This window comes from Lupinus angustifolius, chromosome LG03 (assembly GCF_001865875.1).
Source record: "Lupinus angustifolius cultivar Tanjil chromosome LG03, LupAngTanjil_v1.0, whole genome shotgun sequence".
NCBI classification, from domain to species: Eukaryota; Viridiplantae; Streptophyta; class Magnoliopsida; order Fabales; family Fabaceae; genus Lupinus; species Lupinus angustifolius.
In genome coordinates, this window is record NC_032011.1 from 15,035,598 (window position 1) to 15,054,300 (window position 18,703).

General features: G+C 31.7%; 1 protein-coding gene, 1 long non-coding RNA gene and 1 pseudogene across 4 annotated transcripts; 2 read left to right on the top strand and 1 right to left on the bottom strand.

Moving 5' to 3' along the window:
• LOC109343494 lies at positions 481 to 882 on the bottom strand. Its single transcript, XR_002107218.1, has 2 exons — positions 810 to 882; positions 481 to 747 (listed from the first exon to the last, which is right to left on the bottom strand). It is a non-coding gene; the product is annotated as an uncharacterized LOC109343494 (long non-coding RNA).
• LOC109343492 lies at positions 869 to 3,606 on the top strand (annotated as a pseudogene).
• On the top strand, positions 7,776 to 16,179 carry LOC109343495 (calcineurin B-like protein 4). 3 transcript variants are annotated; one of them, XM_019581819.1, is made up of 10 exons: positions 7,776 to 7,958; positions 10,096 to 10,275; positions 10,970 to 11,052; positions 11,261 to 11,320; positions 11,556 to 11,664; positions 11,794 to 11,846; positions 12,053 to 12,133; positions 12,212 to 12,324; positions 12,425 to 12,489; positions 16,169 to 16,179. In XM_019581819.1, the coding sequence occupies exons 2-9, from the start codon at positions 10,173 to 10,175 to the stop codon at positions 12,480 to 12,482; spliced, it is 660 nt and encodes a 219-aa protein (XP_019437364.1). In that variant the 5' UTR covers positions 7,776 to 7,958; positions 10,096 to 10,172; the 3' UTR covers positions 12,483 to 12,489; positions 16,169 to 16,179. The 3 variants fall into 3 exon arrangements, with proteins under 3 accessions (XP_019437364.1, XP_019437363.1, XP_019437365.1); XM_019581818.1 differs by lacking the exon at positions 16,169 to 16,179 and having other exon boundaries at positions 7,778 to 7,958; positions 12,425 to 12,749; XM_019581820.1 differs by lacking the exon at positions 16,169 to 16,179 and having other exon boundaries at positions 7,790 to 7,958; positions 10,096 to 10,254; positions 12,425 to 12,749.

Below are 18,703 nucleotides of genomic sequence, written 5' to 3' on the forward strand. Positions count from 1 at the left end.
TTAACTTAATTACACTTAGCATATTTTTTGTGTGCTGGTCATATTTTTTTCATACATAAGTAGTAGATATAATGTATATATAAATTAGAATTTTTTATATATAAAAAAAAAGATGATGATTCATTTAATTTCATTAAAATTCAACCGTCAGTATAATTTATTCTTTTTTATTTTTATCTAAACCACAAATATCCCGCAACAAAATATAATTCAGCTCCATCTAGATAAAGTTATTATGGAAAATTCAAACCTGATATGACACCTTTATTTATTTTGAATAGAATCTGTAAAAAGCTGTTATAATTATTGAAAAACTGTCATTACGAGGTTTGATTCAATTTAAAACAGAAAAATAGTGACCAAAAACGTAAACCGAATAACACCTCACCCAAAAGAAAAACTTCAGAAACAAATTCTGATGGAAATTAGTTACCTTTAAATCGACCAATCTCTAAATTCTGAAATCTAAAGATTCTCATATCTCTCTCTTCACCACATGAAACAACCTCGATAGAGAAAGAAACAACAAAGAAAAGAACCTCTTCTTTATCAGAAAACGATTTGTCTTTGTCGGAATCCACCGATTCATCGTCGATGTCCATCATCTCCATCTTCCTTCCCCTATTCTCTTCCTTTTCCTTCAAAAAATTTCCTCAATAAAAAAAACGAAGAAAATTGAGGGGAAATAATTTTTTTGAAAAGGGGAATGCCCAGGTAATTAATTCATTGAAAAATCGATTTTCATAACTGGGTTTTCTCAAAAATCATTTTCGATAACTGGGTATTTTTGAAAATTCGATTTCGATAACTGGGTTTTTTCTCAAAATTCGATTTTGATAACTGGGTGCTTCTGAAAATTTGATTTTGATAACTGGGTGTTTCTCAAATTCAATTTTGATAACTCGGTGTTTCTCAAAATTCGATTTTGATAACTCGGTGTTTCTCAAAATTCGTTTTTTTCTTCATTGGTGGAAGGGTTTGGTGATTTGATGGATTTGGACAGCATTGAGTGTGTGTCATCCTCTGATGGCATTGATGAGGATGAGATCCATCTTCATCATCATCAATCTGAATTTTCTTCCGCAAAACCTCGCAATGGAGGCACCAATCACAATAATTCTGCGGTTCCATCAGCCATTGCTCCTGCAACCAGCGTCCATGAATTGCTTGAATGCCCTGTTTGTACCAATTCAATGTACCCTCCAATTCATCAGGTTGGTACTTTCAACAATTTTCATATATTTTTTGGTGATAATTTTCCATGTATCTTATATCATGTGCAACTTATTTTGATGAGTTTATTGTCAAAACAAAAAAAAAACTTATTTTGATGAATTGGGTGGATTTGTTTAAGCAGATTTTAGATTTTTGTTGTTTTTCTCTGGGCATGTGGTTGTGGGATGAGGACACTTTGGTTAATTGGATTTGGTTTTGAAGTTTGGGTTTTCATTACATGGGGAAAGCGTTGTAAGTCACTTTGCAATTGCGTATCTGGGTTCGGATGGAATTGATTGTTCTTTAGTGATATTATTATGGTATTATGTCAATACTTGCAATTGTTGATAGCAAGGTTCCAAATCCAGGAATTAACTATGTTGTCAAATGTTAGTCTCACCTTTTTTCATGTATTTGGCAAGGGCTTGGTGCTGTTTAGTGCTTCCTTTGTGCTTACTAATTGCAAATTATTGTTGTCTTAGTACTCAGTGTTTCCAGTACCAGATATATCCATGCAATTATACATATAAATTTCATGAATTTGTACACTTATGAATAAAGTCATGGACTTCAACATTTTCTTCAGAACATGAATATTATTTTGTTCATTGGATGCATGATAAAAGTTACATGCTTGTAAGTGTGCATCTTTGTGCACAGGCAATTCACTGTATACCAGAAGTGCATTTAAATCTACCTTTCTTCTGCTACCTAAGTTAAGCTAAAGAGATCCTTGAAATTAAACAAATACAACACCGTATGGTCTCTACTCTCTAAAGCTGAGAACATCTTTCAATTTTCTGGATACAACTTGTATTGGAACAGGAGTTAGTTACAACTTACTAGTATATTTTCTGAGGTTCATATTCAGACATCTTGATCTTTCTACTGCTCAATATTTATGTATGCATGTATAGGATGCTATAGACCAAAAAAAATTTCCCATATCTTTATCTAGTCTTTGATTCTGAAAATCTTGTCTTACGTGTGCAATACTTTATCTTGTCCCGATTGAAGCTTAAAATGCTTATGTTTGCCAAAAGGGGAGAATGTGTAACACTTAGCTTCTCTGCAGTGTCATAATGGCCACACACTGTGTTCCACTTGTAAAACAAGGGTGCACAACCGATGTCCCACTTGTCGACAAGAGCTTGGAGATATTAGGTGTCTAGCACTGGAGAAGGTTGCTGAATCACTTGAGTTACCTTGCAAGTTCTACTCCCTTGGATGCCCGGAAATCTTTCCGTACTACAGCAAGCTTAAGCATGAGACATTATGCGATTTTAGGCCATACAGTTGTCCTTATGCAGGATCAGAGTGTTCTATTGTCGGGGATATTCCCTTCCTTGTTGCACATTTGAGGGATGATCATAAGGTGGACATGCACACAGGATGCACATTCAATCATCGTTATGTGAAGTCAAATCCCCGTGAAGTAGAGAACGCGACCTGGATGCTCACAGTAAGTGTATCATATCATTTGTATTGAATTTCGTAAGAGGTGGCATTGAAGAGAAACCATTTCCCTTTATCATGTATTCACTGATGAAAACATTGCTTACGGCGAAATGTTAAATGCTCATACAAGTATTTTTACTCATTCTTATATGTTTCTTTTCCATATGGCTGAACCTATTTGTGTCCATCTGATTAGTTAAACGATTTGATTTTTCTTTATCCGTTCAAGGATTATAGTTAGAGACAACTTTATGTCGATTCACCATCTAGCTGCATCATGCAGTCTTCTCAGTATACTCGTCACTGACTTCGATTCTTCTGTTCGATAACTTGTATTTTCTTTGGTAGGTATTCCATTGTTTTGGCCAATACTTCTGCCTTCATTTTGAAGCTTTCCAGATTGGCACAGCCCCTGTTTACATGGGATTCCTTCGCTTCATGGGCGATGAGAATGAGGCTCGGAACTACAGCTATAGCCTAGAAGTTGGGGGCAATGGCAGGAAACTCATATGGGAGGGTATGCCTCGAAGTGTTCGTGATAGCCACCGTAAAGTCAGGGATAGCCATGACGGCCTCATTATTCAACGAAGCATGGCCTTGTTTTTCTCTGGTGGGGACAGGAAGGAGCTGAAACTCCGAATCACGGGAAGAATATGGAAGGAACAGCAGAATCCAGATGCAAGGGTGTCCATACCAAATCTTTGTAGCTGACATGTTCTTTGAAGGGCATTTTTTCATTTGTGTGTTTGTGACACTCTTCTGAACTGTATTTGGGCCAAATTTCTGCATGTGATAAATTATGGCACTAAGGTGGCTTTGAAATTTTCAGTTTTCATAAGGTGTGTAAAAACAAGATTTTCTTTCATCCTTTACAAATTTGTTTGATCAGAATTTAACCCTGGAAACTGGAATTAGTCTTCATTGTTCTGAACTGAGTTATGTTTACTGCCCAACTTGTCATCAATTATTCATTTACATTACTTCAAAAATTGAAATAGATTAAGAATTCCTAAAGAACTGTGGTTCATTGGTTCCTGTGTCACTTAATCATGCACATCCACTTATAATATAGATTGAATTTAAGATTAAGAAAAAAATATATCCACCATTATAGTATAAATTTTATATATTGTTACTGCATTATCTATCATTCACCTTTTATCATTATTGACTCTTAAAATAAAAATATAAATGAATAGTAAATGATATATATTGTCGATGTATAAATCTGTATACTGTCAGAAAATGCATAGATATTAAATAGATTTCAGTTAACACTTTTTTATAATTTGACATGTTCATAAGTTAGAAAAGATGTTTGGAAGTGTGTGAGAGAGATGGGTAAAATATCATTTGTAGCAAAAGTGGTTGGTATGCAACTCCATGACTTCCCATCTAAGCTGAGATGGTAGAATTGAAGTATATATGTGCTAAAAAGAAGGTTATTCGATGGGTAATTAGATGATAAAAAGTGTGCAACTCTTTAGTAATGAGCATGTAAGACTTTATTGGATCCACAGATAAATCAAAAGCTTAAATATTCGATTTTTGGAAGCGACATTGGTTGGAATAGACAGTTATACATACTGAAAAAGATTAATTCCTTACCCTAGGAAAGAAATACCCTTGATTATATCAAAAAAAAATATTGCACGACATTGGTCTTTGAGGCACCCACCATGGTGTACATAACTTATTTATGTTACTTCATCTTTCTTCTTTGTCTTGTCATCACCAGTGTCAATGTTCCTTCATTTGCAATGTAAGAAAGTCCATCATAATTTTTAGATAAATACTATTCTTTTGAGACATAAGATCACAACACCAATGGCTGATCTTGTAACTCTAATATAGGGGTAGAGGAATGGAAATTGTCTTAGCCATATACTCAAATAATACAAAATTGTAAATTGCACAATCATTTCCAATTGCATGTAGAATATAGAAAAGTTGAAAACATAAGTTAATCAAAAAAGTTGATACAATGCATGAGGAGATGGTTTTGAATGCATCCTTTCCCTCAAATGTGAGACAATTTTTAGGATTTGAATTTATTATCTTTTGGGTCAAAAGACAAACAACCTTAAAGTTGTGAAGAGGATCACCCTCCTCTAACATAAGTTAATAATCCAAACTATTTTGACAAAAAAGATAAACACTACACTTCATCATCCAAGCACCATGAAGTTGCTACTTCAAGCTGTAATTACATGTTCACTAGCACCGTCACTTTTAACTTCTCCATCATTTGAGCCCTCAGCTTCAGTTATTTTCTCTGCCAACACTGGATTAAGACTTGTTAATGTAAAGAGTGTATCTATACACCAAAGTTTGCGGTGCTGAACTTTGAAAGTAACTAAGTACGGTAGCAAAATTTTTCCTCTTCATAGTGTGGCTACAACATAAGCTTTCAGATAACATAAAATCAGCTAATTCAAATAACAAACTCATCCATTTTATAATATAAATGAATTCAAGATGGAGTGGTAAAAGAAAATGTTGCTCCCCTAATTTGATATCACATAGATAAGGACAACAACGGATCTGATTAGATTTACATAGTGCATTACCCAAATCTGTCATGTTCTTTCGTTTTTGGACACGGACATGAGTGTATACGTCTTGGTCTGTTACGTACGGGTCCTTGGGTACCTAACAAATTCGTGGAATTCTAGAAATTCAAAAAATATTAAAAATAATTATGATCAACTTAAGCAATTGTGTGTTTCATATAATCTTATATGTTATCTTTAGGGGTGAGCGTGGGACGGGTTGAGACGAGTTAAACATGTCTCTCACCCGACTCTAAATATTGATCGGGTTAATTTTTGAACTCGAACTCATCCCTAACTAGGATGGGACGCATGAGAGACATGTACAAAATAAGACGGGTCAAGATATGGACGGGTTCGTGTTGGAAAAACACAAAATGATAAAGGTAAAAAAAAAATCTCAAATCTTTAAGCATGCATAATCAAATGACAATTTGTATATAAACTCAACTAAAAACTGTATCCCACATATATCAGTATATAAACTACAAACCATAAATTGCATCATTCAAATTAAAAACTATCAGAATCACGTCACTCAAAATTATAGAAAACAATGAAAATTTCAGAACAATTTAAACTGTTAAGTGTAACATAAGCTAAATAATTCTTGTAAATGATAAAAAAACACATGAGAATTGAAATGACAACAACATGACAATACTCAAAAGTGCACACAAGAGTGAATACAATAACTAGCTATTAACTGAAAATGAAACTTAAACTGGAGTCACATAAAGTTCACAAAAACTAAAAACTAACTTATTTTCTATCAATCAAGATTCATGATTGCAACTTCAAAGAGGAAAAACAAACAATGGAGAAGAAAAAATAATTAACTCTTAAGCGTAGTGTCCTTCACTCCCGTATGTATAAGGATCATATGATAAGTGATATGAATATGTTGTGTGTGTTGGAAATTTTCCATGAATAATCCTTAGATTGAAATGCGGAAATCCAAATGATCATGACTTTGTTCTTATAACACAATGTTTATGCCCATACATAAACCCAAATGGAACAACCATGATCCAGACCGAAGAAACCCCAATTGATTTCATGGTGAAGAAGAAGAGCATACCTTGATTAGCTATTTGGAATCTCGAAGGTATGTGAGTGTGATGATCTTCCAGATGTTAGAGCGTCTGATGGTTTTCCTTTTGCTTCTCTAGAGGGGAATGAGAATTCCTAGTAGCTCTTGATGCTAGATGATAAGTTACCTTATGGAATTGTGATGATGTGTTATATTATCTTTCATAACTTCTCACAATTCCCTTTATTCTCATTAGCCTACTCAACAAAACTCGTTGCTTTACAAATGGGGACCATAACCCATAAAAGTAACCGAAGCGGTTACTACTTAAGTTGCAATAGTTCTAATTCAGTCCCTTCATCAAATCGAAAATTGTCTGAATGTATCTACACCTATAATATTTCATGTCACATATGCCATTAGCCACCAAATTAATTACTGAATATCATTTTATATTTTTGGCTAATTAAATAATGGTCATAACACAATTATAGAATTATATTTGGGACCCATAAATTGTCAGAAATTCTAACAATGTTGGCTTGTAGGTATTTGAGTTATGTGGCTGAACATAATGGGTATTGACATGTAATTATTCAACTATTCTTGATATATAACTATAAGGGATGGACCGGATGACCCAAACATAGACTTGAATTCGTCCTTTTTTGACGATGAGTCTGTCCCTTTAATTGAGTCTATCTTTTTTATTTATTTGGACGGGTCAGACCTGTCCCTAAGTCATCGGGTTGAGACGAGTCTATGGGTCATGTCGGGTCTTGCTCACTCCTAGTTATTTTAGCCAATACGGGAGAAAATAATAATAAAATTCTAAAACATAATTTAAACACAATTAGAATTATCAATTAAACACAATTTAAATTACCTATTAAATACAATTTATTTTACTCTTTAATAAATCAAGTGTATCCATAACATTACATCTCAATGGTGAATTAATATAACATACTCATTAACAATGTGGCATCACAATTACAATTATGAATTAACATTTCTAAATTGTGGAGTCTTCATACTCATTACCTCATCATTTTAGTTGCATTCACTAACATAATTTTTCTCGAATCATCAAAGTTTTAAATAACAATATCAACTTGGATATGGACAAAAGCTAATTGAAAGTTGAAAAATTAGGTTCAGTTGGATCACAACCGTGAGCTTAAAAATGAAAAAAAAAATTTCAATACAATTTGTTTATTACTTTTTTTTGGTGAAATAACTTTTTCATAAAATAAAAAAAATATTAATTACTAATTTTAAAAAACATACTATTATTTAGTTAATACCATAAATAATAAATAGAAATGAATGGTGATAGTCAGTTAATTACATATAATATGATAAATTAATAAAATAATACAAATTTACATAATTAGAAATATGAATGTATTTTTAAAATTTTAATTATGAATTTGGTAGTGACAAGTGAGAATGATATTGTGTTGTTGGGCTAGCCGGAATAAATGGAAGAAAAGTTCAAATATCACCGCCCCATTACAAATTTGCACCGCAAAATTACAAATAGGATCCTGAACACAACCCAACACAACATTCAAACGTTGGAAACAACATTGTTTTCTTCTTATTTCTCACATCTCTCTACCAGATTGTTTTTAATAGTAATCCAAAATCTAATTCAATAATCTCAGCTTCGTAACTAAAGTCTACAACATTACCAGGTTAGTCTCTCTTCTTCCTCTTTCTTTCTCTTGTGTTTGTCATTTGTTTTGTTTCCTTAGTTATTCTTTTCATAGGAAAATACCATTACCAAGTATTTTGTGTATGTTTCTTTATAAAACCAACAATTATAGAGTGTATTTATATGATATTTTGAGTTAGAAGGTTACATGAATGAATAGAGTAAGACCGTATACATATACTAGATGAGTTATACTCACTTCAGATACAAATTCACGAGTCTTGTCTCATATCTAACATTGTAATCTCATGTTTTCCTGAAGAACAAAACCATGTCTTTAATCTTTGATTGTTCATGAATCATTAAAGCCTTAAAGGTCGATCTCAACTCGAAATATAAACTAGATCTCACTTTTCTGTTATTCACCCGAAAGCCACAGAATTAGCAATATTTCCTCTGTAAGGTGCACACAATATGAAATATTACTGATATATCTGTTTTTTTATTAAATATATACTATTTTACAAATAATAATTATACTCATACATTTTCCTTATTATCTCTATTGTTATTATTAGGTGTGGTTGGAATTATAAAATTAATTTACCTTTATTTTCTTAAAAAATAAACAGAAACAATTTTGCTAAAAAGTGTTAAGAAGAAATGGAGATAGTCTAAATGATAATTTTTAATCGGGTATTTATTTTATTTCTCGCCTAGAATCTTGAGCTCCTAAGTTCAAAGTTCAAACGCCCCATAATGTAATTTCATTCCTCTTAAATAAATACATTAGATGGTGTAAGATTTTTTTTACAATGTATGATCTATTACTTATTTATAATCAAAATATTTAAAATGAATGATGGAGGATCTATTAATTATATATAAATCTATACACTACCGGTAAATGAATATTATTATCTTCAAAAAGAATAATTGTTTGCTTACCAAATTTGAATATTCTCAGTCGCTATAATAATGGAAAAAATGTGTGTGTAAGTATATTTATATTTATATTTTCCTCTTACTTAAAAAGTTGGTGTCTCTAAACAAAAGTGCAGAATCTAAAATGATCTTGTCTACTTGTGAATATGACAGAAATATAATTGTCCGCTCCACCTCGAGTATTGTGATTGTATTTCAATATTTAGCCGAAAAGGAAATATTCTATATGCTATGTAGAAATAATGTAATAATATTTTAATATTGTAAATATTTATATACAGTGCATCATTTATGGATATATTCTTTATTTTATCTGTCATTCATTTGTATTACTTTTAAAAAGTCAATAATAATAAAAAATGAACAACAAATAATAAATTAATAATATATAAAACTCTTATATTATCATAAGATATCTTCTTTTTCTCTTAACTGAAATGCATATGTAAAGGAATTTTACACATTCACATCTAATAACATTATGATAAATTAGTATTTGAAAAATTAATCTCCATGCGTGGTTATCCTTTTGATGAATCAGTATTGGCATCTCTTTTGCATATACATTAATTAACCTTTATCTTTATTTGATATCAATATATTCAACAAAACCTAACAATGACCAACTATATATTGTTATTTTTCATTTATTATTATCTCTCTTTTCCATTGGTTTTTGTGTTCTTATTAAAATAATAACATGAATTTGAACTATTAATCATAAGCAACATAAAACTTTTTTATGCCAACAATATACACCATTTCAACAATATACACCATTTTGATTTTATGTATAGGACATTGTAAGCTGAGTAATTCTTACTGGGCTAGAGAAAATAATTAAGCTATTTATCTTGGTTGATTGTTTACTTACATTGGATAATGGTATGTTCAGATAATTTTTGCGTGCTTTTTGTCAACTCACAAAGTGGTTCATATTGTGAACTGGGTCAAATGATTTCGCAGTAATATTGCAATTGTGACAATATTGCGGTGTGACATCGAATCATAGTAATATGGCTGTATGGTTCATATTTAGGATGCTTTGAATTCAAAAATACTTTTTATTATAAAATAATTTACACCAATAATCGCAAAGGACTGAAATCCCGACCGCAAGTGTAAGTTAAAAGATGTCACATATCGTAAGTGAATTGTCTGGGAGATGAAGATGGACCAGGCAACATAGTTGTGATTGAAAGTTTTCACTTTTTTTTTTTGTGTGTGTGCAGATATTGAAGTTCCAACTCCAGTGGCATCACTGGAATGAAATAATTGATTGTCAGAAAAATTGAGAGTTAATTTTGCAATGGGTTGCTATTTTTCAACTTCTAAGAAAGCCAAAACACCAGGTTATGAGGAACCAAGTGTTCTTGCTTCTGAGACACCTTGTAAGTATCCATCATCAAGTAGTAAATTTTAAAGCTGCGCTGTTTAAATTCTTGCTTTGCCTTAAGCTAAGAAGCATTAATGTCCTTTTGTTAACTTAGTTTCTTGTAATTTTATTTCACCTAGTCCTCTCATCTTATTGCATTCTTTCAATCTATGAATTCAGTGAAGTGTTGATTCAATATTTTTGTAAGGTTTTCTAATCTCTTAAAATATTATTCAGAATTAACCACATAGTTAAATCTTAATTTCAAATTCACTATCCCAGTCCTTTTAGTTACACCTAATTATTTGATTTTTTTTTTTTACTAATGATGATTTAATGAACTCGATTAGAAAAAATGGGAGTCTCCTGCACTCTGTCACTTTTTTTTCCTTCATAATTTAATGGACTCTTTTGATATAATAAAGAGTATCCTCTCACCATTTGAGTAAGGAACTAATCCCTTTCGAGTGGCTGCCCCTCCCAACAAGTGCGCTCTCAGGAATTGAACCTTTGACTTTTTAGTCTACCTGAGGATCCAATGAGGCCTTACACAACTTGACCAATGCCTTGAGACCAGTCTTTGCATTTTGCAAGATGCTTTCTGTTTTAGTCTATGTTTTCTTCACTACATATGTTTGTTGAAACCTTCTACTAGTCATTCTCATGGACTCAATGCTAAGTTAGAAAACTGCTTAAAAGAAAAATAAATTCCTTTCATTCTTTTTTAACAGTTACTGTGAGTGAAGTAGAAGCCTTATATGAACTCTATAAGAAGTTGAGCAATTCAGTTATTCAAGATGGTCTTATTCACAAGGTGAGTTAAGTATTTTTATGACACTTTGCCATAGTGTTGGTCTTGCTTTACCATTGGTGGTGGCAGCACTTGCATGTCGAGCAAAGTCATTAATAGATGCAACCGGACCCACCTAGTGAGATAAAAGCTTAGTTGTTGTTGATATGTCCTAGATTTTGGTACCTAGTTTATATTAGATAATTTAATTCCTAATCATCTTTACTTTCAGGAAGAATTCCAGCTAGCACTCTTCAGGAATAAAAACAAGAGAAATCTATTTGCTGACAGGGTTTGTAAATCTGACTAAACTTCTATACTTTAAGATTCTTTAATCATGTTCAATTTCTCTGAGATTGAGTTATATCATATAACAACTTAATCTGTTTATGATGTTTGCTTTCATGAATTATTTTTAACTGATTTATCATTTTGTTATACATTGACAACCATGTTACTTCTTTTGACATGACTTGCACCTATAATGGATCATTCTAATACACGTCCACATTTTTTTTACTTTATAGATTTTTGATTTATTTGATGTCAAGCGCAATGGAGTCATTGAGTTCGGGGAATTTGTTCGATCACTAGGTACTTTTCACCCAAATGCGGCTTTAGATGACAAGATTGCATGTAAGATTAACTCTCCTGCATAAAGATTTCATGTTCATGTTCCTTGCAATAATTATATGCAATGGTTATTTATATTGGATTGCACCATATACTCTATCTTCTATTAAGTTGGGGATAACGATTTTGCAGTTGCTTTTAGGTTGTATGATCTGAGGCAGACAGGGTATATTGAACGAGAAGAGGTATCCATTTCTTCCATATTCTTTATCACATTACAATAAACTGAATTTTTTTCGAGTTTTCGAAATCTTCTCAAGTAAATCTTCTTTTAGCTTATTAAGATTGTGCTTTGGTTTTTCCTACCTAAAGCATATATGTATTCATTCATTATGTATTTAGATCTATCATTCTTGTACTGGCATTGCTTAGAGTAATGGTTTACCTGCAGCTGGAGGAGATGGTATTGGCACTTCTAAACGAGTCGGATCTTGTGCTTTCGGATGATATGATTGAAGCCATTGTTGATAAGGTTCATAAATTTTTACCTTGTTACTTAAGAGTTCCTTCAAATTAAAGTGTTCCTTAACTTGTATCCCATTTCCCACAGACTTTTAGTGATGCTGATACACAAGGTCATGGAAGGATTGATCAAGATCAGTGGAAGGCATTTGTGTCTAAACATCCATCATTGATAAAGAACATGACCCTACCATATCTAAAGTTAGTATATGTATTCAAAAAGCATCCATCCATTCGGCATATACGCGCGTAAAGTTTTTATAACCGAGTTTTTTTTCATGCTTGTCTCCTCATTTTGCAGGGATATAACATTAGCATTTCCAAGTTTTGTTTTAAGAACAGAACTTGAAGACTCATAAGAATGAGGTTTTTGTATGCCATCTTTGATTTCATCTACTGATATGGTTAATGTAAAGACATGGACTGTTTGGGGTCACAAGGATATAATCCCTACAAATTCATGTGGTTCCTATTAGTATACCTGTCCTAGATAACAAATAATTTGTTTTTACCATAAGTGATTGTATAACATATAATTCTATGTTACCCTAAATGGTGTTCAGAAAATAAATGTAGGGTAAAGTTTATCTAATAAACTTGAGTTTGTTATACAGTTGTTGTATTCACCTATAATATATGTAAAGCTATGAAATCAATAAACATACTTGTGCATTATTCTCCATAAGTATCACAGAGCCAATCTGGTTAACCATCTTTTTACTTGATCCATCATGGCCACTGCAACATGTGATAGTACCACTGTTTCTGCAACCACAAATCCTTCTAACACCCCTTCCACTCCATTTATTGAATTCAACTCTGGTTTTAGTAAGTGGTAAAACTACTAGTATAAACATGCATATACCAATAAGGTATTGATCTAGTTGTGTAAGGACCGGCTAGATGCCGGAAAGACTGAAAGAGCAAGGGTTCGATTCCGGGAAGTGACATTTCTTGGGATGTGCAATCACACACCCTGAACGAGATTAGTTCCGTATTCATAGAATGAGAAGAAAAATATATGTTAAATGCCAATAATCTGGAAGGGCCTTTAATTTGTTAACTGGCTAGCTATTTCGGTTTTTGGGGATTGGCCATTCGGCCATTTCATTTCCAAGGTAAAAGAAACAGTCACTGCTATCAAATAAAAGGACAATCCACTACACTATGCTCATACTTAGTAGGGTTTAGAAAGAGTAGGAATATGTCGTCCAACGACATGTTTGGATAAATAAGTCTCCTAAGTGCATGAGGCTCGTATGAGGAAAGTAGTTGTAGATAGTCTAACAGGGTTAATATTTTTTGTCCTAAAAAAATGTATTACTTCATGTATCACTATTTGTGATTGGTAAAAAAGATACTTAGTTATTTAATTTTTAACTTAAATATATTATTTTCAACCAATCACATTACACACTTTATGTGAGAAGATTTTAGTCTAACAAATGTTTGGATAAATAGATTATGTAAGTGTAAGCATTTCTTAAACAAGCTATAAAACTTTATTTTTATCAGTTTCTCAGATAAGCTATTGAAACAAGTTATAAAGAGCTTATAAGTTATTTTTATAAGTATTTTCATTAGTCCAAAAAGCTCTCTACATAAGTTCTCTTCCAAATATCACGGTAATTATATATATTGGGTAGGGGTTACAGTAAAATTTTAGTAGATGTGGATTTAACTTTTGTGGGGTATTTGCTTAAAGTTTATGTGATGAACAATTCAAGGAATTATTTTAGCTTTGAGGGTACTGTTTTAGCTTTCACAAGGAACTGTTTAATTGCTTTTAAGCTATAATCTAATTACACCGCTGTATGTGTTATATTTGTATCAAATTTTCACATCAAAATTGACAGGGTCTTTGGCAAGGATTAATTGAAGTTTAAGGAAGGATTAGTCCTACAGTCTTAAGTCTCGGTCTTTTTAATTTTTGGAAAGAAGGTTATAAAGTATATATACCACCATCATTTATTTATTACAATTTAATAAGTGATGGTCTTATTAATATTTTACCCACTTGAATCATCTAGCTATTCAAATTGAGTTCATATCTTATCTAGTAATGAACCCTCTATTGCTAAAAACTATCTAATTCCTTTGTATTGTTCAAATCTAAATTATTAATTCCCTATGTATTTTTTAAGAAATCATTTGTTTGATAAGATAAGATAGTTTATTTTATACCATCACAATTAAGAATTAGATGAGCCAACATTATAGGATATGATTATTTGTTAACTTATATTATTCTATTCACATAATATATTTTCTATCTTGCAGAGAGTAAGGTTAAAATGAGCATAATAAAATAATGCAATTTCCTATTTCCCCTTATATCTTAATACATGAACATCACTATCACCCCCACATTATCATGATCCTATCCTATCTTTATCAAGTGTCGAGTGTCAAATGGGCCTAAAAATAATATTACAAATCAAGACCTTAACAAAACCATCATTTTAGTTGCCAGCAAATTTTGGGTCCATATATGTAGTAGAAAATACAAAAAATAAAGTACCACTTTCTTGAGGACCATGATAGATTTATGTGAAATGGTATAAAAATAAAGTAAGAAGTTTCACTATTTGTATCACCAAATTTGATATGCAGACAACTTCATATTTTATGTAAAACAATTTATTTTAAATTTTATAAGAACATATAGTATCAAATTTAATGATTAAAAAATATGATTGTAAGGTCATAAATAACTTTAAATAAAATGGGACAACAAATAAGGTAACGTGTGTGCATGTGGTTGATGTGTGCAATGCATAAGAGAAAGAGTATAAGAGTGTGTTTTCACTTCCTGTTCCAGATTTGTCTACACTCCACAACTAGCTTCAACATGATTCCATTCATTTCCATTATCTCATTATTGAATTTCATGCATCACACGAGGATATACTATGCAGGGTGATGGACCCAGGAATCCCATGATGCATAAACCCTACATGCTCATGTAGAAAAGAAAACAATTCATAAGCACTACGTTATGTTACATCCATAGCTGTATAGAAACAGTCCTTGGCAACAACAATTAGTTGCATGTGTGTTTTTCACCAATACTTTATGTTACATCCTCATTTCCTCAATGAAAGATTAATATTGCAGTATTATTACTACATATTGGGGTATAACTATTGATATTATTGATACATTCAGAATTTTTGTTATGACATACACAATGTTTTTATAGCCACACTTATTTTCTCTAATAATTTGATTTTCTAATTTCAGGTTATTGAAATTACTAAAAACACACAATGTCTAAGCATAAAAAATTGATTCCTATTTTAAAAGGAATCCTTCTAACAAAGATGATGAAGATGATATAGCTTCAATATCTTTACTCCAACAAAATTCTTCATTTGATCAAGTAGTTCAACCAGATCAGCAACCTTCAAATGTATCAATAGGTGAATATGATATTAATTCTTTAGAACGTGATCCTGGAAAATGACCTCAAATTTGAGAATATCCAGTGAATCAAATAGATGAAATTCGGAGAGCTTATCTAAATTGGGGACCATATCAATGTGACGTTGAAGATTATCTATTAAATAAAGATAAAAGTTCAAGACAGTTTCAATCCACTTGGCTTAAAATGTTTCCTTCATGGTTAGAGTACTCTATAGTGAATGTTTAAGATTATCTATTAAATGATGTTGCTTATTATTTGCCTTGCTATTTGTTCAGTAATAAACAAAGCGCACAGGTTGGATCTGATGTCTTTACTATAAAAAGATTTAGAGCATGGAAAAAAGTCAATGTTGAGAAGAATTGTGTATTTCTTATTCACCTTGGTGGATCGCCTCACAATATTGCAATGAAAGCTTGTTTTGATTTTTTGAACCAATCTGGGCATATGCACAATATCTTCAATGTGCAAAGTTCTAATCAAACAAAACAAAATCGGCTACGACTTAGGAGCTCTATCGATTCTATTTGTTGGTTCACTTTTCAAGCTTGTACTTTTAGAGGCCATGATGAAACGCCAAAAATAAAAAATAGAGGTCATTTTCTTGAATCATACTCCTAGCATCATACAATGATGAACTTGCAAAAGTAGTACTGGAAAATGTTCCATATAATTCAAAGTATACCTCTTATATAATTCAAAAGAAAATCATGCATATCATGTCTAGTAAGGTGAGAATATATATTAGAGAAGAGATTGTGGATTCTAAATTTTGCATGGTTATACATGAATCATGTGATGAATCACAAATAGAGCAAGTGGCTATTGTTTTAAGGTTTGTAGGTAAAAATGGTTGCATACAAGAATGATTTTTTGATATTGTGCATGTCAAGGACACTACAACTATCACTCTTAAAAATGCAATATGTGGTGTTCTTTCTGATAGGGCAAATCGAAAGTGCACGATTATGTCGTCAAGTTATAAAATATCGATCCCACGAGGACTGGAAAACTCCTTTAATTATAACAATTAATTTATACTTAACTCAAATAAGGAATAAAATTGAATTTAGAATAATTGCCAAGAATAATTATGAAAATAATCAAAAGGGATTGAAATCTAATTTGGGAAGAGTTCCCAGGATAAGGGTTACCGCATTTATACTCGCAAATCATTGTTTTGCTCCTTTTCATAAACTTTAAGTTGTGATGGTGAATTGCTCTTTGATATGTGTCATCCTCTCTCGAGCTCCAACACGTGTACTCAATTGAAGTTGCACCTACTCTCGTAGTATGATTATCAATCAAATCTTTTACTTGAATCTTTCTATCCAATCACTTCATAGCAACCCAAGGTGAATTCCAGAAACCCCCGAGAATCCTAATATTACTCTCGTGAATTAGGATTCTATTTTGAATAACTGAATGGTCGGATAGTTGGGCTCACCTCTCGGTCCCTCTCCAATGTAACTAAGGGGGTGTAATTTGTTGGCCAAACAACTCACACGAATAAAACCCAGTTTAATGATTCAAATCACAACACTCAATGAAATAAAAATAAGAACAAATATTTATTGAATGTAAAAAGGCATAGCCCCATTCCTAGAAACAAAGGGAATTACTCACTCATAATGTAGAAGAGAATCTCAAATTCTAAATTAGAGAATTGTAATGTAAAATAAAATCCTTGAGAGAGAATTCTTATTTATCCTAATTACAAAATATTGGGCTAAGCCTAACAAAACAAATCTAAAAAATAGGAATATAATATAACATATATGATTTCTTTTGGTCCTTTAATTGTTCTTCGTATAGCCTCAACACTGAATTCAATCCTCTTGCACCCAATCTCTACTCTTTTTTGCTTTAATTCACCCAAACTTTATAACATAGCTAAAAAAAACTGCTCAACTTGAACAAAAATAAAAGCTAAAAACAATCCTAAAGTCCTAATCATGTCCTAAAATGTAAGTTAAATGCAATGCAAATATAGTATAATTTCACACTTATCAAATCCCCTCAAACTTATCTCTTGCTTGTCCTCAAGCAAGTATTATGTCTAACTTTCACAATAATGAATGATGATATAGAAACTATGACCCAAAATAACAAGCAATCTCATGTTTATTTTGAAACAATCCAGACATCAAGACAAAACAATCGTAAACAAATTTAATTCAAGCTAAGTCCTTAAGTCAAAACAATTGCATGAATTAGGGTCACTTTTCTCTCATCACTCTCATGTGTTTAAGGGTCATAGTGTTTCGCTCAAAACAAATCATGATAGTAAACTACCATAGGCTTGATTATAGACCAAATCGCTACTGAGTGTATTTGAATACATGCAAAAATCAAGAGGTCTTTAAATGGTTGTAATGGGACGAAGGTAATGATTTAAGGTGGGATAGTCAAAGAAAGGATAATTCAAAAGGCTTACAAATGTTTCTCAAACTACTTACACATTTTAGACATTTGATTGAAACATTGAGATTATCTTGATAGGTCTTACTTTATCATATGACATTTTTTCAATCAACCTTTCTCTTACAACACACCTTTTTTTTCCACTCCCTTCTCTTTTAGTATCTTTTGTATTTCTTATTTTTTCCTTTTTTTTCTTTTTTGTTGTTGAGATTTTCTAAAAGAGAATGGAAGGAATTTATTTCTTTATTTTCTTCTTCAACTTTTTATGGATTCTTTCATCACACATGCCATTTTTACCTTTCTCATTGCTTCAACCAAACATCATAAATTACCCCAAACCCCAATTTGAGTAGCTATGAAAAATCATTAAAGTTCAGGCTCAAAAGTGGACAATTAATGAGTTTTCGATGTTTATAGCAAGTAGTTGAAGGTCAAAAGAAAAATTCTTATTTGCCTTTATCATTTTAATGCATATAGAGAAACTTCAATCTTGAAACAGTCACAAATCAAGTTCTAGAATTTACAAGCATAGAAAATTATGTAAATTATGTACTCATGAAAGAAAAAACAGGTTTTATGTAATTGTCAATTCAAATCAGAACCTTTATTGTGTTTGGCTCAAGATTCTCACATTTGGTAGATTCAGCAAAAGTTATCAAACAAAGACTTTTATTTAACCAAATTTAATTCACAATTGTCAAATCTAATGTCTTTCATGTTATTATTCTATCA

Coding starts and splice junctions, on each gene's coding strand:
- LOC109343495 (XM_019581819.1), top strand. CDS start 10,173: ATGGGTTGCTATTTTTCAACTTCTAAGAAAGCCAAAACACCAGGTTAT. Junction 11,053..11,260: donor AAGATGGTCTTATTCACAAG/GTGAGTTAAGTA, acceptor CTTTACTTTCAG/GAAGAATTCCAGCTAGCACT. Junction 12,325..12,424: donor ATGACCCTACCATATCTAAA/GTTAGTATATGT, acceptor CTCATTTTGCAG/GGATATAACATTAGCATTTC.